At 56.0% G+C, this 22518-nt stretch overlaps 1 protein-coding gene across 1 annotated transcript; it reads right to left on the bottom strand.

The window, feature by feature from the left end:
* Window positions 1–1760: 1760 nt before the first annotated feature.
* LOC311183736 (calcium release-activated calcium channel protein 1-like) lies at window positions 1761–14558 on the bottom strand (the record flags this gene model as incomplete). Its single annotated transcript, XM_084253326.1, has 2 exons — window positions 1761–2709; window positions 14268–14558. 2 exons carry the CDS (start codon window positions 14556–14558, stop codon window positions 2098–2100), a joined length of 903 nt encoding a protein of 300 aa, XP_084109452.1. The 3' UTR covers window positions 1761–2097.
* Window positions 14559–22518: the final 7960 nt, after the last annotated feature.

The raw sequence follows: 22518 nt of genomic DNA on the forward strand, positions 1-22518 counted from the left end.
TCCTGATGAATTGTAGTTATGGAGGGGAACGTGGATCATTTGAGGAGAAACTGCTTAGGTGTGAAGGATGAGATCTGCAATGAGCGCTGTAGGGTAAGGAAAAATTATCAGGCTTTTCTGCCCTCCTGCCATTAGGATAGATGAGGGAACCCCGTGGTCCTGAATGCAGGCCTGATGGCGGGCACCTGGAGTAGGGTGTGGGCATAGGTAGATGGGATTCACCTGGGCTGAGACTGGTCTTTTAAAGGGCAGCATCATGGGGACGCCAGCAGAAGCAGAGAAGCAGAAGCAGAACCATGACAGAACGCCGGAGAGCCCAGAGTGAAGACTTGCTGGGGCCTGGGCGGCCTGCCAGCCTCCCGGCCCCCCAGCACCCCTACCTGCTGTGTGCCTGGTAAATCCCAATAAAAGCCTGCAAAAGCCACTGGGGGCTCCAGGACACTTTCCTCCTTTACCCTGTCTGCTGGAACAGACAACCTGCACTGTGCCCAATCCTGCCTCTGCAAGCGCTTATGGCTCGGGGTGGTGGTGGGGGGGTTGTTGATGTTTTAAGGATCTCACTATTCAGTTTCAGCGTGTGCCCATCTGCCTACCTACTGAGTTCCGACAAGGTGATCCCGCCATCTTGTTTGAGCTCTCACACCATAACTGAGGGCCATTTAGGGCCATGTTTTTCACATTTTTGTGCTGATGTTGGTAATTTCCCTGTTTGAAAGGGTCCCCAGGGGTTGCGTGAGGCAGTGCTGCGCGCCCCAGGACGGATGGGAGGGGTGTTAGAGAAAGCGTTAGGTAAACTATGCTCAGACCTGAGTGACAGGGTCATGAGTTCAATGCTGACGAGTGAACCACATACATTAAGTAAGCTGTCTTTAAACAGAAACACATAAACTAAGCATCCATGTTAACAGGTTGATGAGAACCCTGAGACTGCAGGCTCCTGGGGCCCTGGCTCCCTATCTCAGTCCCGGGGTTCCATTACTACCAGCATGGTGTCCATGTGACTTGACAGGACAAAACTATTGCAAGTCACAAGAACGGGCGGTCTACTTCAGTTACTGTTCATGCAACTTTTTTTTTTTAAAGATTTATTTATTTACACAAGCACTGGGTATAGTCAGAAGCATGGGAGGGTGAGAGGATTCACCATAGCCAGAGCAGTGAACAGAACAGACAGTCCGACAAAATACACTGCTGAGGGGAGCAGCGGGCGGCAGGAGAGGTCTGCGCGCCATGTGGGACCCTTGCGGTGGCCGGGGATCGAACCGGCGTTGCAGAGGCTGCGGGCAGCATTGCAGCCCAGCACTCAACCGCTGCGCCACTGGGGGGAGGCCTGCAACTTTCTTTTTTTAAGATTTATTTATCCATGCATACAAGAGCTGGGGTACAGGCCAGAGGTGTGTGAGGGTGACAGAATCCACCAGAGACAGAGTGGGGAACAGAACAGGCAGACTGACTGAAGTACACTGCTGAGGGGAGCAGCGGGGAGACAGGAGAGGTCTCCTGCACCATGTAGGCTGCTCCCTGGCCGGCTGGGAATCAAACTCGCGCTGCAGAGGCTGCGGACTGCCCCACAGCACTGTGCTCAACCCCTTGCGCCACCAGGGAGGTCCTTCATGCAACTTTTTTGTAGGTTTGAAATTTTTCAAAATGAGAACAGACACCAGGAGAAATAATACTAGGAAGCCCCGACTCCACAAACATACACAAGAGGGGGTGTCCCTTATGAGTGTATTTGTGCACGCACACACTCAATGCTGAATGGGGGCGAGGGGTCAAGACAGACAGGACAGGAAGCACCCGGTGGCACTGGCACGGGGAGAAGGGACAATGGAGTCTCTGTCCCCACTCTGGCTCCCACCGGCAGCCCCCAAACAGGAGGCGGGCCTGGGGCGGAAGAACAGGAAGTGCTTACTCTCCTAGAGGAAAGTTTCAAAGTGCAGTTAATTTCTCTTTAAAAAAAAAGCCGCTTCCCTCCACTCACTGCCCCCTGACGGAAGCCCAGCCCCTGCACAGGCTGTCCTCGAGGCTGGGGCAGGACCAGGTCATGGGGAAGGGCGGTTAAGGCCAAAGCTCTGGAAGGCTCAGGTAGGGGTGGGCTTAGGCATAGTGGCTGCTGGGCGTCAGGGGGTGGTCCCCTCTGTGGTCCAGCTGGTCCTGCAAGCGGGCGAACTCGGCCAGCTCGTTGAGCTCCTGGAACTGTCGGTCCGTCTTATGGCTGACCAGTGAGCGGTAGAAGTGGACAGCAAAAACGATGAAGACCAGGCCAAAGGGCACCATGATGGTGGTGGAGGCGATGGCAGCTGCCTGGCCCGGGGTGATGCCTCCGGTGCCACTGCTGCTGACATTGGCGACTGCACCGCCAGCTACAGGCTTGCTGGTGGGCCGCGGCTGACCTGGCTGCTTCTTGAGGGGCAAGAACTTGACCCAGCAGAGCAGCACAACTTCGGCTAGGAAGAGCAGTGTGCCGATGACGGTGGAGAAGGCCCAGGCCAGCTCGATGTGGCGGTGCATGCGCTCATGGGGTGACTCCTTGACCGAGTTGAGGTTGTGTACATTGCTGACTGCCTCGATGTTGGGCAGGATGCAGGTACTGATCATGAGCGCGAACAGGTGCACAGCCACCAGCACCGTGGTGCAGGCGCTGAAGGCGATGAGCAGACCCGGCGGGTAGTCGTGGTCAGCATCCAGCTGCACCTCCACCATGGCCACCTGGGGGGGGGAGGGGAGAGGCAGGCTGAGTGCCAGGATGGTCCCCGCCTGTTGAGCTGCACTCCACTCCCGACTCTCCACCCAACAAGGGTTTAGACCCCAGACCGGTCAGCTGGGGCCTCCCTGGTGGCACAAGGGGTTAAGCACAGCACTGTGATGCTGTCCGCAGCCACTGCAGCACGAGTTCGATCCCCAGCCAGGAAGCTGACCCACATGGTGCAGACCTCTCTTGTCTCGCCTGCTGCTCCCCTCAGCAGTGCATTTCAGTCAGTCTGTTTATTTTGTTCCCCACTGTCTTGGTGAATCCTCTCACCCCCTGCAACTCTGGCCTGTACCCCAGTTCCTGTGTGCATAAATAAATATGTCTTTTAAAAAAAAAAAGGACCCCAGGCCAGTCACCTGGCCTCTCTGAATCCATTTCTCCCTGTTTATCGGATCTCATTAGACCCACCCAATGTAAGTAGAGAGCACTCGTGAAGAGAACAGACTTGGAGCTCAAGGCCACCTGGACTGAACCCCAGTTTTGCTGCTCGCTAGCTGTGTGTCCTTGGGAAAGTCACTGAACCTGAGTCCAACTTTCTTATTTGTAAAACAGGGATAGTATATTAGTTCACAGGGTTATTTCATTAAACAAGGCTTCCCAGTACATGATAAACACCTCCCAAATAGTAATCAGTGCTGCCACCCAGCCAGGGATTAAAAACCAACCACAAGTCATTAAAATGTAGGTCGTAAATCATAACATTTTATGACAACCTCGAGTAATGCCAATCACTTCCCTGTTGGTCTCACACTCCCACACCCAGGATTTCTCCTTCATGCCCTGCTTCGGGGACCGGGGCAGCGTGGAAAGATGAAGCTCAGGCCTGTTCTGAGAACGCAGCACACCGATCCACACGGAACTGAGAGTCTTCCCAGAAGAGACGGACTCCAGCCAGTGTTCTGGGCTGGACAGTGCAGAAGCCCCGAGGCCCCTGGGCTCACACACTACCAGCTCCCCACTTCCTGGAGACCTGTGGATCCAGGGTCACCAGGGGCACATTCTGGGCCTACCACCCGCCACTTCTCACTTGGATCTTGCAAATCACCCCCATGTGAAGGAGCCAGCTCACCAGATCTGGGCTGGGAGCAGCAAGCAGAGGGCAGAGTGCCAAGGGTAATAGTATCATTAAGGACAGTGACCTTTTTTAAAGCGTTCCCTATGTACGTGCCAGCCTGGGTGGGGGGGTCTGATACCGAAACATACCCCTCGGCAAGGAACTTCTGAATTCGCCCCTGACCTTTCCTTATTTCTGGGAGACTGGGCTTGGCTCCTTCCTTCCCACAGCTTTCCTGCTGGCCTATAATGCCAGGCCCTGTTCACTTTCATGTCATGTTCCTGTGCCCCTTCGGTGGCCTAGAAAAGCAGTGTGGGGCAGTGGTTTGGGCCATGGGTGCTACCTGGCTTTGAGCCCGGATGCCTCTGCCCTTTATTAGGCTGTGAGGCTCTGACAAGTTTCTTCAACTTCCTGGGTCTCCATGTCCTTGTCAGTAAAACGGGAATAATAATACCTGGGCTCAGAGCAGTTGTGAGGGTTGCAATAACCCCTGTAAAACTTGGCGCCTGGCACGACGAAACACAAAGTAAGAGTGAGCTTTATTATCATTACTGTCCAGCTCAAAAACCTTACCCCAAATCCATGGTCTCTACAGGAAATCCTCTGGTGTTTCTGCCCTCCTGCTGGAGGGGTGCACTTGGGCTGAGACAACTAGGGCCTGGGTTCTGGCTTCCTCAGTGGAGACCCCGCCCTACTTCCTCACTTGGGGGACTCCTGGTGGCCTAGCACTATCACCACTACAGCCTGAGTTCAAGCCCTGGCCAGGAAGCTGACCTATATGGCAGAACAGACCTTTCCTGTCTTGCCCGCTGCTCCCCTCAGTCAATCCACCTATTCTGCTCCCCACTCTGGCTCTAGTGAATCCTTTTACCTCCCCACACTTCTGGCCTGCACCCCAGTTCTTCTATGCAAAAAAAGCAAGCCCTCCTGGGCGCCATATCTGTGAAAGGTGTAGATATGGCAAGATTAAGATCAAAGGGTGGGGCCTCCCTGGTGGTGCAAGGGGTTGGGGGTTAAGCATCAGCACTATGAAGCAATCCACAGCTACTACAGCACGATTCAATCCCCAACCAGGGAGGTGACCCACATGGTGCAGCAGACCTCTCCTGACTCGCCCACTGCTCCCTTCAGCAGTGCATTTAGTCAATCCACCTGTTCTGCTCCCCACTGTCTCTGGTGAATCCTCTTACCCCCTGACATCTGGCCTACATCCCAGCTTTTGTATGCATAAATAAATAAATCTTAAAAAAAAAAGATTAAGGTCAAAGGGTAGAGCTGATTTGAGGTTCAACTCCTTTGAAAATCTGGTGAGGGCCTCCCTGGTGATGCAATAGGTTAAGACTCAACCTATGAAGCTATCCAAAGCCATGGCAGCACAAGTTCGATCCCTGGCCAGGGAGCTACCCACACAGCACAGCAGACCTTTCCTGACTCGCCCGCTGCTCCCCTCAGCAGTGTATTTCAGTCAGTCTGCCTGTTCTGTTCCCCACTCTCTCTATGGTGAATCCTCTCACGCCCTGCACCTCCAGCCTGTACCCCAGTTCTTGTATGCATAAATAAATAAATCTTGGGGAAAAATAATCTGGTGAGAACAATGGACGCTGTCCTTAAAACACCCAGGTACATATACCCCGAGGACTTTTCAGACAGTTTCAACAGAGCCGCAGACTTTTGCCTAAGAATTAATTCCCAAACTGATGAACATAAACTTTACAGGACTTCAAACTCTTTCAAGTTCATATAAATCTGCGGCCGTGCAATTAGGATTTCGACTCTTTTAAAGATCACTGGTAGTCAAAGGTCAGTCCTAGAATTCTCCAAAAGCTTGGGTGGGGGACGCAGGGCACCAGGAGGGCCACCGGCATGGCAATGAAGACCCTGGTCTCTGCCCCCAGGCCTGCCCACGCTGGAAAAGAGGGGCCTTTCCAGCGGGCCACGCAGCCTGCCAAGCCGAAAATATTTCCTATCTGGCAACTTTTTACAGAAAAAGTTGGTGCCTCCTGCCACCTCCCCACCCCCAGCACTTCCTCTTCCTGTTTTGGCTGCTGCCCCGGAACCTGAAACCAGAGAAGAGACAAACAGGAGAGGCCGCTGCTGCGCTGCCCTCGGCACACAGGCTATTTTTTCCACTCACCGGAAATGTCTGCCCGTCAGGTGTATCAGGCCCTGAACTGGGTGCTGGGGCACACATGGGGGGGGGGGTGTGCAGGTAACACCCCACTGTTCCCTTACCTGGTTGCTCTTCTCTGTGCAGTGAGAAGGGCGCTCTTCCCATGAAGCTGCTGGTGACCTTGGACAACTCTTTCAACCTCTCTGTGCCAGTTCCCACATGGACGCAACAGAGGCCTCCCTTTTAGGGTTATTAAGACTCAAGGCGACAAATAAAAAAGCCCTTAGCAGAAGACCTGGCATAATATAAGCTGGCAACACCAATATACTTTTATAAATGAGGACATCAGAGAGCTGAGGTCAGCATCCCAAGGGTTACACACTGCTGTAGAGCAGGGGATCTGAACTCATGTCCACTCGGCTCTAAAGCCTGCGTGCAGGAACTCCCTGACGGTGCAAGGGGTTAAGCATCAGTACTATGAAGCTATCCGCAGCCACTGCAGCACCAGTTTGATCCTCGGCCAGGGAGCTACCCACATGGCGCAGCAGACCTCTCCTGTCTCCCGGCTGCTCCCCTCAGCAGTGTATTTCAGTCAATCTGCCTGTTCTGCTCCCCACTCTGTCTCTGGTGAATCCTCTCACCCCCTGCACCTCTGGCCTGTGCCCCAGTTCTTGTATGCATAAAAAAAAAAAAAAAAAAACCAACATACAGCCTGTGTGCAAAGGGGGTAACAAGAGTGCTCCCCTCACATGGCTGCTGCTAGAGACTGTCACCCCTGAAATCAGTGCACTGAGGCCCTAAACCCCCAAGGTAAGGGTGTCATCAGGTGGGGCCTTCGGGGGGCAGTGAGGTCATGATGGAAGAGACCCCTCCCACCGCGTGAGGCCTGGGAAGCTGGTCCACCAGATGTGGTGTCTGCTGGCGTCTAAGTCTCAGACTTCCAGCCTCCATTAGTGTGAGAAATAAATGCTGTTTATAAGTTGGCCCACTGTGGTATTCTGTTACAGCCGCCCAAAGGGACAAAGATTGTGGTGGAGGCGATTAAATGAGGTGTTGACCGTGAGCAGTTAACCGAGGGCCGGTCTGCAGGAGGCGCTCCAAAAACCTTAGTTACAAAGACAAACTTGGACTTGAAGTGCAAGAGAAATTGCCTCCAGGCCCTGAGTGCAGGCGGGAGAGCTGTGGGGGCTGGGGAGGGGTGAACCCCCACTCTGGGGAGTCCCAGTCTAAGCCCTACACATGTAGAATATGTCCCCCAAATCCCACCTGGCCAGATGGCCACCTCGGCAGGAGAGACCACCCTGTCACCCCCAGAGGTACCAGGGCTAGAAAACACAGATCTTGGAGGAACTTGGCCCGGAGACCCCAGAACTGGCCAGTTCGCCTGTGATCTTGGGCTAGGGAGAAGCCGGGCCACTCAACCTGGGCCAGGGGCCTCTGAGGAAGAGGAAGGGGCCTGCGGCCCAGCCCCGGAAGAAACTCCATCACCTCACTGGACCCTACGAATTCCTGGAACTTCCCGCACAGGCTGGCTGCTCACTTCCACACCCGGGTCCGGGTCCGGCCACGGGCAGTGTAAAGGAATGATTCAGAGACAGGAAAGGGGCAGCTGGCACGAATTGCCGCCCTGATGAAACTGTTCACAGGACTAAGAGCCACTGCTTTTCCAGAAAGCCTCCCACTCGGGAAATCTCCCCCCGGGTATGGAGTGAAGTCAGGGGGGCCTCATGGAATCTGGCAGGCGACTCCCCGGGCCCCAGCTGAGTCTCAGAAACCAGATCAGATCAGATTGCAAGTAGCCTCACAAGGTAAATATAGCCGGAACTCCAGGGCCGGTAACCCAAAATAAACAGCTCCCAGTCGGCTGCAGGCCTCTCGGAACCTGGCCACGGGGGTCCTAAGGGAAGAGGAAGGGCTGGACACCCCCTCACAGGGGACAAAGGGAGGCCATTTTCAAGCCTAAGTCCAGGAGAGGCTCATGTGATCCTAGGAAGGGGAGGAACCGGCCAGCCTGGGGTTTGCCCACCACACCCGAAAGCCAGCCTCTCCCCATTCCTGCTGGGCTCCATGGAGCCCCCGGCCACCTGCGCCTGGAGGTCCTGGCCCTGCTGGGGCAGCCCGACTCCAGGACCCATGGCTGGGAGAATCAACTTGCCTTCCCCCAGCCTGGAACACGAGGCCACCGGGCTGCAGTCATGCAGGGCTGCCCCGGGCTGCCTGAGCCTGCCGGCCCCACCTCAAATGTAAACCATCTAATAAGAGAGGGCCAGTGCAATGGTTTACAAACTCTTTTGACTACTACAGCCCAGTTCTAGGGATGTTTCTATAAATAGATACACATGTATAACAGAAACAAGTTTCCCCAAACAATACTTATCCTTAAAGCCTGCTAATGCAGCCTATTCTTACCACACGCCTGCATGCTGCTTCTATTTCACTCCATTATTGAAAAAAAAGGGGGGCCTCTCTGGTGGTGCAAGGGGTTAAGTCACAGCACTATGAAGCTATAGGCAGCCACTGCAGCACGAGTTTGATTCCCCCGCCAGGGAACTAACCAACATGGAGCCCCAGACCTCTCCTGCCTCACCTGCTGCTCCCCTCAGCAGTGTATTTCAGTAGATCTGCCTGTTCTGCTCCCCACCCTGTCTCTGGTGAATCCTCTCACCCCCGCACCTCTGGCCTAGACCTCAGCTCTTAAATGAATAAATAAATAAAATAAATCTGAAAAAAAAAAAAATGCTGTCTGCCACTGACTAAAGTTATGGCCTTGCAGAAGGGGGGTGGGGGAGCAGAGAACAGGCTAGGCTTTCCCCCCACCTGGCCAGTTTCACTTCTTCAGGTGTTACCTTCCAAGCCATGGCTGTTTCATGTCCTCCCCTCTCAGGTGAGGACAGTGGCAGGAAAAACATAAAAACATTTACTGAAAACTTACTTTGTGCCTGGAGCATTTGGGGTTCTGGCACAGAGAACGCAGGAAATAAGACAGCAAAAACTCTGAAAGGCAGCAACAGTTCAGGCCCAGTGGCCTTCTCATCCATCACGCACCTGACATGCTCTGAGTAAGCCTGTGTTTCTCCAGCTTCCAGTGCCAGCCTGGCCCTCGAGGGGCTTCAGTAAAGATCGCTGAGAGAACCTTAAGTTATTTTGGCCCAGTCTCTAAAGGGTCCCATGGACCATCCCAGGTGATCCATCAGGAACCAGGTTATACTAGCATTTCTAATGCATCCACGCATAATATTGATTTAGCTCATCCCTTCAACTTTCCCATTTTGTATTTTTAGGCACGTTTATAATCTACATAATATTTTCAGAGAACACACTTCGAGTGTGCAAAGACAAAGGCTAGCACTAATGATTTTTTGAGGGGTACCAGCTCAAAAATGTGGAGACCATTGCTCAGTCAAGGAGTCGGTAAACTGGCCCACAGACTGTAGTTTTTGTAAATTAAGTTTTATGGCACAGTCGTGCCCATTCATTGCCTGCTGACCTGCGGCTGCTTCTGAGGTAACATGGCAGAACTGAGCACTACAGTCACTCAGGTTGTGTGGCTTGTAAAATCAAAGATATTTACTACCTAGCCCTGTATAGAGAAACCAGGTTGATTCCTGGGGGAGACCAAGGCCCCCCCAAGCTGGCTGTCAAACCACGGTCCCACAGGGTTCCCTCCAAAGGACAGCGCCCAAGATCTTATCCATCTGGGACATCCTTGCTGGGAGGTGCGTCACAGGCCTGCCAAAAGTCCCATTGGAGAAAGCTGCAGGGTTTTGTTGAAAACTTTCTCAGTTTTATTTCGCCCAGGAACTCCCCCCCCTCCGCACTGAGTGCCATAGTGCCAGGCTGGGAAATGCTACTTAGCCTTCTCCTTCCCATGGCCTGGCCCAGCAACCAGCAAAACTCAACATTGCTCAGGGCTGAAAATTCCAGAAATATGTCACAGGCACTTGTGAAGTTCTGAGCTAGCTTCTGAGCGAGGCAGGAGCACCCGTCCTGGGGGCATTCACACACCCAGGGTGCAGAACTACACCCTGGAACTTGTCAGAGGCCCAGTTATCAAGCAGCCTAAGGGTGGGGGCTGAGAGGATGTTTGAGTCATGCAGACAAGGCTTGAATTCACCAGCCCGGTGACCTCTGTTTTCCTACCTGCAGCACACACCTGAAGGGCTGTTTTAAGGATTAAATGAAAAAGAAGAGGGGTCCAGGATCACACTTAGGGGTCAGTATAGAGTAACTTCATTATTCTAAAATTCCTCAGGCAGTTCCTCTGCTCCAAAATCTTCGCTGGCTCCTACTGACAATGCAGAGTTCAAAGTTCCCGACAGCCAGTCAAGGCCTCCACTTGCTTGCCTGGCTTCATCTTTCTCTGCAACACCCTAGCACCCTCCATTCAGGCCACACAAGCACCTCTGCCTTCATCCCACACCCTTTTCATTTCTCACCTTTCTGACTTCGTCGTGATGCGGCCTCCCCTCAGAGTGCTCTGCCCTGGGCCTAACCCCACCAGCCTCCAGGCTTAGCAGGAAGCACATCTTCAGTGGTGAGCCTGGGCAGAGCCGTCCAAGCACCCTGGGAACAGAGGGGGCGTGTTTCCTGCACCCAGGGCGCGGTGCAGTCTGTGAGCTTTGCAAATACAAACCCAGTGAATGCTCACGCCAAAACCTATGAGGTTGGAACTATTATCCCCCATTTCACGGATGAGGACACTGAGGTCCAGCACCACCAAGCGCTTTCCCAAACTCAGTTGTAAGTGGTAAAGCTGGGACTGAACCCCAGTTGTCTGGCTCCAGAGTCCCTGTTCTGACTTTGCTGTATCTGAGTGGTTTCCCACCACCTCCTGTTTCTGCTCCCCTGGCCCCAGAGCCCCACCGAGGAGACAGGGCCCAGGTACCCCCGGGGCAAGTCACATCCTGCGCTGAGCCCCTCACCAGGCTGTGTGGAGATCACACGAGACGGTACACAGGGAACCCGCAGCCCACTGGGCTGAGCACCAGAGCTCAGTCAACAAGAGCAGCGACCCCCATCAGGGTGCAGTCCCAAGTATGGAGACGCCTCACGTCCATGCCCCCCGAGTTCCGAACAGGTCATCAAGGCTCAGCGACGTCTTATGATTTGAGCCCTTCCCTCCAACTCCTTTCCACAGAAATTCCAAGCAACTCCTGAACCTGCTCTGGCACCTGGAAACAAAAGGGTGCTGGCGGGCAGAGAACCCGAGGAGGCTGATAATCCAAAAGTAATTGATCCCAGGTCGTGGAAGGCATTTTGTTTACGGTGGCAGGCTGACCTTCCCAATTATCTTCTGCTTAGGCTAACGTTACAGCCTGCCCTCCCCGGCAAGCAGGCTGCCACGTGCCCGCGCCATGGTCCTGCAGGGAACAGGGCCAGGCCGAGGTGGGCTGCCATTCTGTGAGAGGTAAACTGAGGCATGCATGGCTGGAATCATAGCCCACGAAGGTCCCCTGGGTTCATGGAGCACCTGTAGGATGCTGGCCTGGGAGTGCCTCCAGGAACCCTGGTTTTGTGTCTTTCCTGAGAGCCTGGCTGCTAAGGCTGGCTGAGGTCGGCTGTTTCTAGAAATGCTGTCAGGACCGGGAGTCTTGTCTGCAGATACAGAGGGTCCAGCGAAGGCATACCACTTCAGATTCCAAAAATTCCTCAACCCCACAGGCCAAGTGGCCTCGTGACGACTCCTCACCGAGCCCGCAAGGAAGCAGGTCCTGTGCCCCAATGTGCACACGAGAAAGTAGGTGCCAGAAAGGGCTCACTGATGTGCCAGGGCCCCCCCATCAGGGCCCTGAGTCAGGTCTTTCTACCACAAGGGGGGGGGGGGGAGTCTCTCCACTCCCTCCAGGCTCCTGGGAGATGCTCTCTCAATGCCACCTGCTGAACAGGTGAGCCAGGCATCCCAGACAAGCAGACAACTGTCCACCCTGGAGCTCAGGTGGCCTGTCCACTCCTCAGTTTCCAGGTCCTTAGGAAGGAAGCCCTCGGGGGGGTAGGAAGTTGGTTGTGCTGAGTCACAGGCCAAGGACAGTAATCCAGGAAACTGTTTCCATAGTGCAGGACTGTGAGGCACCCCTTTCTCTGGAGACTCACTGATGTGGCTGGGTGTCTGCAGTGGGGGTGGGGGGCAGGCAGAACTGCCCTGCTACACAACCCGCCCCCCTCCTCTTCCCACAGCTTTCCAGACTCAGCAAACAGAGACCCACTTGCAACCACTTCCTGGGGGATGGAGCTCTCATGGGGTCTAGCCCTTCTCTGCCAACAGAGGACCGGGGATTCCATCAGTGGAGCCAGGAAAACTTCTCCACACCAGTTGGAGAAAATATAGGTCCCAAAGGAAGGGGGTGCCTGGCTCCTGCCTCCTCTGCACTGTGCGTAGCAAGAGGGCAATGGAGCTGGATGTCTGGTTAGATGATAGTGCTGCCCCGTGTCGTCACCTGAGTTTATGATGCCAAGAAAAAGGGGAACAGACATCCCACCACCAGAAGCCCAGAGAGTTGCTGAGAAGAGCTGATCATTTCTGGTGTCACGCCCTTCCTCAAAACTGTCAAATTTTGTTTTGCTTCAAAGACACGCTTCTGCTCCATTTCTCACCCCCCGGAGGCCTGCTGACCCTTTCTGGAGGCCACAGAGCACCAGTGGTGCGAGTGCCTGGATGAATTCCGGATGCCAGCAGACCCGTGCGGATCCCACTCAGCAGCTGCTGTGCGGCCTGCGGGGAGCTCCTGGACAAGATCTCCTTAAAGGGTGGACGCAGACTTGGTGTGGAGGTCAGGGCTTGGCATTTCGGCATTTAGTGGGTGCTTGGCAGCTGCCGGTCATTCTTAGGGGTCCTTCAAGCAAAGGCAGACTGATGTCTTAGGATTTGGGAGTGACAGAAACATAATTCCATCAACCTAAATTACACACTAGAAGCCACCCACACACACAGATTTAATTTTTCAAATCAGAGAGATGTGTGAGTAGCAACCTTCATTTACTGGTTGAGAAACCAAGGCCCACAGAGGGATCTGCCCGAGGTCACTGGGGCAGCAGGAAGCGGAGCTGGGAGAGCTACTCTGGACACCCCACGGCCTGCCTTCCCACAGAGGCCCTTGTGTGTTCTGGGTCCGCTCAGGGCTCCTACAAAATTCAGGTTCTGGGGGTCTTCCCAGTGGCGTAAGGGGTTAAGTCTCAGCTCAGTGTGATCACCACTAAGGCCGGAGTTGGCTCTATCCCCTAAATGGCGGCATAGCAGACCTCTCCTGTCTCACCCGCTGCTCCCCCCAGCAGTGTATTTCCTGCTCCCCACTCTGTCTCTAGTGAATCTTCTCAACCCCCCACACCTCTGGCCTACACCCCAGCTCTTCTACAAATAAATAAATCTAACAAAAAATTCAGGCTCCACAGCATCGGCTCACTTGTTTGGAGAACACGGGGACACTCAGACAAGACTCACACCCTTCCTAGGAAAAGGGGAGGGTACAGCCCCTCCCTCCCTGCCTAGGCCAAGGCCTTAGCTCACCCAAGGGGAAGGGCAGGCTGATCTGGGCTACAGACCTGGTGGGGGCGGGGGACGACACCATTCACACAAGCTGAAGTCAGCCAAAGTAATAATGATGAATTATTAGGAGGGCCCTGCCTGAGACTCCAAGATTCCAGGCCCGAAGGCATGAAGGCCACTGTGGGTCCCAGCTGCAGCCTTCCGCCACCCACCCCTCAGAGGCCCTGTCCTCCAGCCCTGGGGATGGGGGAGAGGAGCCTTTGACTACCCCCTAAATCAAGAAAGAGCCCATTCAAGAGGAACTTGGCCCACCCTCCTCCCCCACACCCAGTGACTCAGTGGCAAGTTTCTGGAGAAGAAACTGAGGGTGGGGAGACGTTGTCAAACCCCCAGGCAGAGGCTCTCCTAAAATGCGGTGGGAGGCAGATGTCAGGAAATCCCCTCTGCCAGGTGACAAAAGGCCAGGCCTTGCCTCCAGGGGGGGAAACGAAAGAATCAGCAAGTGGTCCGCGCCTCTCCCCACTCCTGACACCTGTTCTCAAGATCAGGCCCTTGGCGTTCCCCGCCCCCGCATATAAGATCCCGGGGAGCAGTCCTCTAAAAGGCGGGCTTCGAGGCGCCTACCGTGTTCCCCTCCCCTCGCTGCCGCAAACATGTCCATCTGCAGGCGTTTGGGCCCCCCCCAGCCCTGGACATTTGCAAGGCTTGTCACCCTCTCCACCCCCTCCCCGGCGGGGTCACTTGTCACCCCCCCTCACGTCCTGCACCCCGACCCCGCCAGGGTCCCCGACAGCCTGCCCAGCCCTTCCCCGGACCCCCGCCCGCCCGGCCCGCCCGGGGCAGAGGGGGCAGGAGGGCGGCCCGAGCTCACCATGGCGAAGCCGGACAGCAGCGCCGAGGTCCGGCTCGAGGCTTTGAGCTTGGCGCGGCTCAGGTAGAGCTTGCGCCAGGACAGCGCCTGCATCGAGTGCTCGTTCAGGCTCATGGCCGCGGAGTAGCTCTGGCCGACCCAGTCCGGGTAGGCGACGGCGGGCGGCGGCGACCCCGGGGGCTCCCCGTCCGCGCTGCGGCGGCTCCGGCGGCTGCCGCTGGCGGTGCTGCCGCCGCTCGGGGGAAGCTCGGGGCTGCTGCTGCTCGGGGGCGGGGCGGGCTCCGGATGCATGGAGCTCGCGCCCGGCGCGGGCCGGCCGGGGCGCCCGCGAGCCGGGGCCCCGCGCCCCGCCGCAGCCCCGCCTCCGCCCGAGGCCGCCGCCGCCTGCGCCCCGCGGGCCGGGCCGGACCCCGGCGGCCGCGAGGACGGGGAAGTGCGCGAGCGGCCGCTGCCCCAACTCGCAGGCCCGCGGCGCCGCTGCAACAGCCCGGGCGGCAGCGGGCGAGCCTGCGCGCGGCCAGCGCCCCGGACACCGGCCCGGACCCCGGCGCGCGGCGATTGGCCGCCGCCCCGAGCCGCCGGCAGCGCCCCGCCCCCGCCCCGCCCCGCCCCGAGGTGGGCGTGGCCGAGCGCGTCATGTGACTTGGCTCCGCCGCCGGCCCCGCCCACAGCCCCTGGCGCCGCGCGGCCCGGCCCGCGCCCCTTTCTGGAAGCGCCGGGCCCGGGCCGCGCGCCGCCGGCGCCGCCCACCGCAGCTGCCGCGATGGCCCTTCTCCCGGGGCCGCGCTCCCGGCCGGGCCGCCTGAGGTCACCGCGGCAGCCTCCAGGGCCGCCCGCCTCCTGGAGCGGGGAGGCTCGGGGCCCCGGGGAGAAGCCCGGTCACGTGCGGCCCCGGGGGCTGCGCCCGGCGCGTGGGGACCCGGCGGCCGGGCTGGGAGGGGGAAGCGGGGGCCGCAGGGGCCGCGCGGGCGCGGGGTCACGTCGGAACTCTCGGGGCGACCCCGTGGGGCGCGGGGGCCTCATCGCCGTCCGCCCGGGAGCTGGCGCGCCCCGCGGGCACCCCGACGTCTGTCTGACGGAGGGGGCTCGGCCCCTCCGCCAGGGCCGGGCTGCGGGGCCCGGGGGGCGCCGCCTGCGCCGAGGCTGCCGGGGGAACGGGCGACGCGCCCGCCCCCGACTGGGTCCCCGGGCCGCGGCGGGCCCGACGGAGACCTGGCTGGGCGCGAGGGGCGGCGGCCCGTGCGCGGCCCGCGCGGCTGCGGGAGCTCCGGGAGGCCGGCGGGGGGCGGGGGGCAGGCGCGGCGGGCCGGGCGCGGCCCCGGGAGCCCCTCCTGCCGCGCCCGCAGCTCCGTCCTCCGCGTCAGGTGCCGCGGGCCGGGCCGGGGCGCGGGGGCGGGCGAGGGCGCGGGGCCGGCCGGGCCGGCGGGAGGGTCCGACTCCCCGGCCACCAGGGAGCGCCCGGCCGCTCGCCACTCGGGCGACCCGGGGGAAGTCTCGCCCCGCCAGGTTTCCCTGGTGGCCCCTGAACTCGCCCCTCCCGCCACTCGCCATCCGTGTCTCCGCCCGAATATCCCCTCGGAGGGGCCTTCCCGCCTTCGGGGTCTCCCGTCCCCGCGGCAGGCGCCACCACCGCGCCCCGAGTCGTGTCCCTTCGCGCTCCTTGACGGCGCCCCTGAAATCACCCAGTTTATTTACGTCTTGCCCTGCCGCCCACCCCACCCCACCCCACCCCACCCCACCCCGGCGTCCCGAGAACACGGTTCGCTTCTGCCTCCGTCGCGGCTCTCACCCGGGCCGGCGCGCGGGCGTCTCCCGCTGGACATCCGCTCGCCGGGAAAGACAACAGAAAGCCCCGACCCCAAGAAATGCGCAGCTCGGAGCTGGGTGCACACAACTTTCGGGAAGTGCCGGGGGCCTGAGGAGACCCGCAGGGCTGTAAGGGAAGAGGCTGGAGCTAGGGGGAGATTTGCGGACTGAAAAGGAGCAAAAGGATCTGGGGCTGAACTCAGCAGGGGCTTTGGGGTGGGGAAGGGGTTTGCTTTCACCTGCTCCTGCATCACGCCCCTCCCCCATCTTTCTAATTCTATCTAAATCGCTGTGGGGGGCCTCCCTGGTGGCCCAAGTGGTTAAGTACCGACCTATGAAGCTGTCAGCAGCCTCTGCAGCACGAGTTGGAGCCCCTGCGGGTCAGGGAGCTACCCACATGGCGCAGCAGACCTCTCCTGCCTCCCCGCTGCTCCCCTCAGCAGTGGATTTCAGTGGATCTGCCTGTTCTGTTCCCCACTCTGTCTCTGGTGAATCCTCTAACCACCCACACCTCTGGCCTGTACCCCAGTTCTTGTATGCATAAATAAATAAATATTTTTTAAAAGTTAATCACGATGGGGCCTCCCCGGTGGTGCAGCGGTTGAGCGCTGGGTTGCGAAGCTGCCCGTGGCCTCTGCGCCGCCGGTTCGATCCCCGGCTGCTCCCCAGCCACCAGAGGAGGGTCCCACATGGCGCGCAGACCTCTCCTGCCGCCCGCTGCTCCCCTCAGCAGTGTACTTCGGTCCTTCTGCCTGCTCTGCTCCCCGCTCTGGCTCTGGTGAATTCTCTCACCCTCCCGCACTTCTGACTGTACCCAGTGCATGTATAAACAAGCAAAACAAACAAACAAACAAATAAATAAATAAACATGCCTCTATTAAAAAAAAAAAAAAAGTTAATCACGATGGACTTGGGATCTCACATTGTGCACAGAGTAAAACAAAAACAAAAACACCCCCCCCAAAAAAAAAAAAAAAAGACAAGCAATTACTGTCTGGGCGATCCCAGCTTCTCATCCCAAGGGGACTAGAATCCCAAAGGGCCAGTGATTAGTAGCTTCTCCCCCACCTGGTTAGCGTCAGCTGGCAAGCTGGCACCCTGGGGTGCACAAATTTCCCCCCCCCCCAAAAAAAAAAACCCTTATATTTAATCGATGGAGGAACTGAGGCCCCAGAAAAAAGCCCACCAAACAAGCCAGTGGTGAGTACCAAGACTGCACCACGGGCAGCGCCCGTAGGCCCCGTGCGCGGCTCCCCCTCGTGGCGGGAGGTGCGCGCTCAGCCTTTCAGGGTTTATATAGGAAAAAGTCAAGCGGAATTTTTTTTGTTTTAAAGATCTATCTTTATTTATTTATGTATACAAGAACTGGGGGGTAGGCCAGAGGTGTGGGGGGTGAGAGGATTCACCAGAGACAGGGGAGCAGAAGAGGCGGATCCACTGAAACACACTGCTGAGGGGAGCTGCCCTGACTGCTGATACCTTGATAGGGCTGTGTCTTTAACCCCTGCGCCCCCAGGGAGGCCCCCTCCCATCGTTCTGACCCCTGATTTCAGACTTTGGCCTCCAGAACTGTGAGACAACACCCTCTGCTGTTCTTAGTTACCCAGCTTGTGCAGGACTTTGTTGCAGCGGGCCTGGGGAACAAAACCAGTACCCTGGAGTGAGGCAGGAACTTCAATCAGCCGGGAAAGTTGGGTTCTCCTAGGTTTATCAGGGGCTGCAAAGCACGTTCAGGATGTCAACAGAGGTTAGAGAAGGACACAGGCTTTGCACCTAGAAACACCTGGATTTGAATGCCAGCTTTGAAATTTATAACTGTGCCACTTGGGGAAAGCAACTCAACCTCTCTGAGTCCCACTTGTCGAATGAGGAAGGTGGAGGGACTTGGCAGAGAGGGACTGGCTGTTTGTTGGCTGCTCAATAGATGCTGGTCGCTGTTTCCCTTCTGTGGGACATGCAGTGCCCATGGAAGGGGGTTGTCTCATCCCAAATTAGGGCCTCCCTGGTGGCGCAGGGGTTGAGCACAGCTCTGTGAGGCTGTCCATGGCCTTTAAGGCGTGAGTTCTATCCCCGGTTGGCTGGGGAGCAACCCACATGGCGCAGCAGATCTGCCTCGCCCGCTGCTTCCCCCAGCAGTGTATTTCGGTACATCTGCCTGTTCCGCTCCCCACTCTGGCTCTGGTGAGTTCTCTCACCCTCCTGCACTTCTGACTGTACCCAGTCCCTGCATAAATAAATAAATAAATAAATATTAAAAAAAAAAAAAAAGATTGCTCATCTTTTAAAAAAAAACAAAAAACAAATCAATGAGCCAGCTAATCCGTGGTCACAAAAGGCAGGATATCAGTGAGAAGCCACAAACCAGCAACAGCAACCAGAATAGGGGCGTTTGTGCAGAAAATTGCCTCATGGGTAAGGACTGTGGAGGGAGGCAGACAGGGAAGAGGGTGATGGTTCTGGTGCTGGAGGGACAGAGGTAGTTTGTTTCTGGCACCCAGGAGGGATTGGAATGACCAGAGAGAAATGGAATCCGCCCCCCCAACTTTCCCACCGCTCCACCCCCTGCCGGCCTTGGGCCTGTCTTCTGGGGGGTGGAGACAAGGAAACTCAGGGACCACCTGAGCTTAGTGGGGGGGAAACACCCGGCTTCTCCCATCCTCCCGCCCACCACTGCCTGCCCTTGCTCCATCTGTGCGGGAAGCCAGTTGATTGGCAGCCTCCAAGGTTATCCTCCCAGGGGGTACAGAGCAAAGCCAAGGTAGGACTTGGAATAAATTTGGGGGCAAAGAAGCTCAGATCCTACACTAGTGGATTGAAGTTTGCATTTAATTTCTCGGAACATCAGCCCCCCCATCTGGAAAATGGGGGCATGTTGGTATCTATTCACAGAAGAGCTGAGTGCATAAAACACTGTAGCCCTATAAACAGTCCCCCCAGTGTCTGGCCCGCAGTAGGGGGTAGCCTGGAAATAGAAAGGCACCAGTGAGTGAGCCCTTCTGGGCTCAAAGCATGAAGTGGGGGAGGACAGAGGCGTGGGAATAAACTCCAGGTAGAGGAGCAGGGCAGGAGCTGCTGTTATTTTTATCCCGGGGATGTGTCCATCTGTCCTCTCTCTCCATGCTAAGCTGATGACCGTCAGTCTCCTTTTAGAAAGTCTGAGTCAGGACTGACCACACCAGGCTCAGGGTCGTTGGGGAATTGGTCTCCACGCTCCTTCAAAATGATCTCAAACCCACTCGATTTTCAGCTGGTGTCTCTGTTGCCAAACTTTCCTGGCCTCCCCCAGCCCTCAGACCAGCCCTTTCCAGGATCTCTCTTAGTATAATTAAAAAGAAAAACAGAACAGCTGATGTTGCCAAATGTGTATTTAAAGCAACACCCTGGGTTCAGGGAGTAAAAAATGAAAACATTTAAGGTTTAGATTAAAAGTCTCTCTGCTCAGCTGTCTCCTGGCCCTGGGATTTCTCCTCCGCCTCACCACCTTTAATCCCCAGCCCTGGCTTGGAAAAGGTCTTTAGACCGAAGGCATTTATTTCCCAGAGAACTGTTCCAGCTTAATCACATCGAACACCCAGCATTCCAGGGACAGCCTGTTAAATGCAATGTGCTGGGATCTCCTGGGGAAGTTGGGAGAGAACTTCAGGACTCATTATCCCCAAGGAGCCCCTGATTCCTCAATTCCCATGGCTGGGCCCGTCCCCACTGCGTGCGCTTCATTGGGAAAGCCAGTTGACTGTATGTAACGCTTAACATTTTCTTAAAACCTGAGCTCTTCTCTCTAGCACCTTCTTTTCCGTCTCCTGCAGGCCACCATCCTCGCCTGCCTGGAAACCAGCAGTCCTTTGCTTTTAGCCTTGGTCCTCCTATACTATTTTTTTTTTTAAAGATTTATTTATTTATTTATGCAGGGACTGGGTACAGTCAGAAGCGCTGGAGGGTGAGAGAATTCACCAGAGCCAGAGTGGGGAGCAGAACAGGCAGAAGGACTAAAGTACGATGCTGAGGGGAGCAGCAGGCAAGGCAGGGGAGGTCTGCCCGCCATGTGGGACCCTCGCTGGTGGCCAGGGATTGAACTGGAGCTGCAGAGGCTGCGGACAGCTTCGCAGCCCAGCGCTCAACCCCTGCACCACTGGGGAGGCCCCCTCCTATGCTATTTTGAGACAGTGACCAGAAAGAGCTTTCTAGAACATTCACCTGATTGTGTGAGTTTCCCAACACTGCTGAAACCAATTACCTCAAATATACTGGCTTAAAACAATGCACATCTATTCTCTCTCAGTTTTGGAAGGAGATAGTCAATGTGCACCATGAGGGGCTAAGAGTAAGGTGAAGGCAGGGCTGGAATCTTTTTTTTTTTTTTAAAGATTTATTTATACAAGAACCAGGGAATAGGCCAAATGTGCGGGAGGGTGAGAGGATTCACTAGAGACAGAGCGGGGAACAGAACACACTGCTGAGGAGAGCAGCAGGTGAGACAGGAGAGGTCTGCCACAACATGTGGGACTCTCGCCGGCCGGCCGGGATCGAACCTATGCTGCAGAGGCTGCGGACAGCTTCACAGCTGTGGTGATCAACCACCTGTGCCACCAGGGAGGCCCAGGGCTGGAATCTTCTGGAGGCTCTGCAGGAAACCTGTTGCCATGTCTTTTACCTAATGGCTGTCTGCATTTCTTGGCTTGTGGCCCTGTCCTCCATCTTCAAAACACATCATTTTGAATCTGCTTTGGTGTCACATCTCCACTCTTTGTCTACTTCTTAGGACCTTTGTGATGACATGGGACCCACTTGGGTAATCCAGAATAATCTCCCCATCTCAGCATCCTTGATGTGATCATATCTGCAAAGCCTGTCAGCCATAGACGTTAACTTCGATATTGTGATTTACAAGAAATCAATATTTGTTTATTCCGATGGCCAAAGTATATTTCTCATATATATCTGGTCTTCCTACACAGTTCCTGGCTCACAGCTCCCTTGGAATCCCTAAGTGTTGAGAGTGCTAAAGCTGTCTCTTCTTAATTGGGTGACTTTGGAGGAAGCAGCTAAGGATGGAGACTGGTTGCCAGGAGAACCAACTACATGATTAGAGGGTTGGAACTTGCAGTTCTACTCTCAGACTTGTAGGGAGAAGAGAGGCTAGAAGCTGTGTTCAATGGCCAATGGTCAATGACTTAACCAGTCACATCTATGTAATGGCGCCTCCATGAAAACCCAAAAGGACATGCTTTGGAGAGCTTGTGGGCTGGAGAACACATGCTGTTTGGGGGGAATGGAGTACCTGGAGAGGACATGGGAGCGTGGCACCTTTCCCCCATACCTTGCCCAGTGCCTCTTGTTCATCCCATTGTTCCTGAGATATACCCTTGGTAATAACCTGGTGATCCGATGATTTTTTTTAAAAAGATTTATTCATTTATGCATACAAGAGCTGAGGTACAGGCCCAGAGACAGAGCGGGGAACAGAACAGGCAGACTGACTGAAATACACTGCTGAGGGGAGCGGTGGGCGAGTCAGGAGAGGTCTGCTGCGCCATGTGGGTTGTACCCTGGCTGGCCAGGGATCAAATTCCTGCTGCAGAGGCTGCAGATTGCTTCATAGTGTGGTGCTCAACCCCTTGCACCACCAGGGAGGCCCCCAATGATTTTATTTTATTTTATTTTTATTTTTTAAATGTCTGCCATATGTCTTTTTTTTTTTAAGATTATTTATTTATTTGTTTGTTTGTTTGTTTATACATACAAGCACTGGGTACAGTCAGAAGCGCAGGAGGGTGAGAGAATTCACCAGAGCCAGAGGAGGGAGCAGAGCAGGCAGAAGGACCGAAGTACACTGCTGAGGGGAGCAGCGGGCGGCAGGAGAGGTCTGCGCGCCATGTGGGACCCTCCTCCGGTGGCCGGGGAGCAGCCGGGGATCAAACCGGCGCTGCAGAGGCTGCGGGCAGCTTCGCAACCCAACGCTCAACCGCTGCGCCACTGGGGAGGCCCTGATTTTATTTTTAAATCCAAAAGGGCAGATTTATATAAAAAGGGAGAGGAGAGTGAAGGACACTTGCACAGACACAAGCAGGCAGAAGGAGCTGCCCCTGAAAGGGACCGGTTTGTTAAAAGAGAGGCCTGCAGAGTCCCAGGCTGGCAGGCTTGGGAGGGGAGCTGCCGCTGCTGCTTTGCAAAGGGAGAAGGTTGTTGAAGAGAAACACCCGCATAGTCACAGGCGGCAGAAGGCTGCTGCTGATCTAGTGATTTGATTGGTTTCCCGAGTTCTGTGAACCCCTCTAGCAAATTAATGGATACTGAAGAGAGGGGCCTGGTCAGAAACACAAGTAACCTATAGCCTGGACATGTGACTTCTCTCTGTGTTCTGAGGACAGTCTGGGAAGACTGAGCCTGTAACAGGTGGAATCTGATACTGTCTCCAGGTTTATAGGATCACAACTGAGCTGAATTG

The sequence above is a fragment of the Talpa europaea genome (genome assembly GCF_964194135.1).
Source record: "Talpa europaea genome assembly, chromosome: 14".
Classification (NCBI taxonomy): Eukaryota; Metazoa; Chordata; class Mammalia; order Eulipotyphla; family Talpidae; genus Talpa; species Talpa europaea.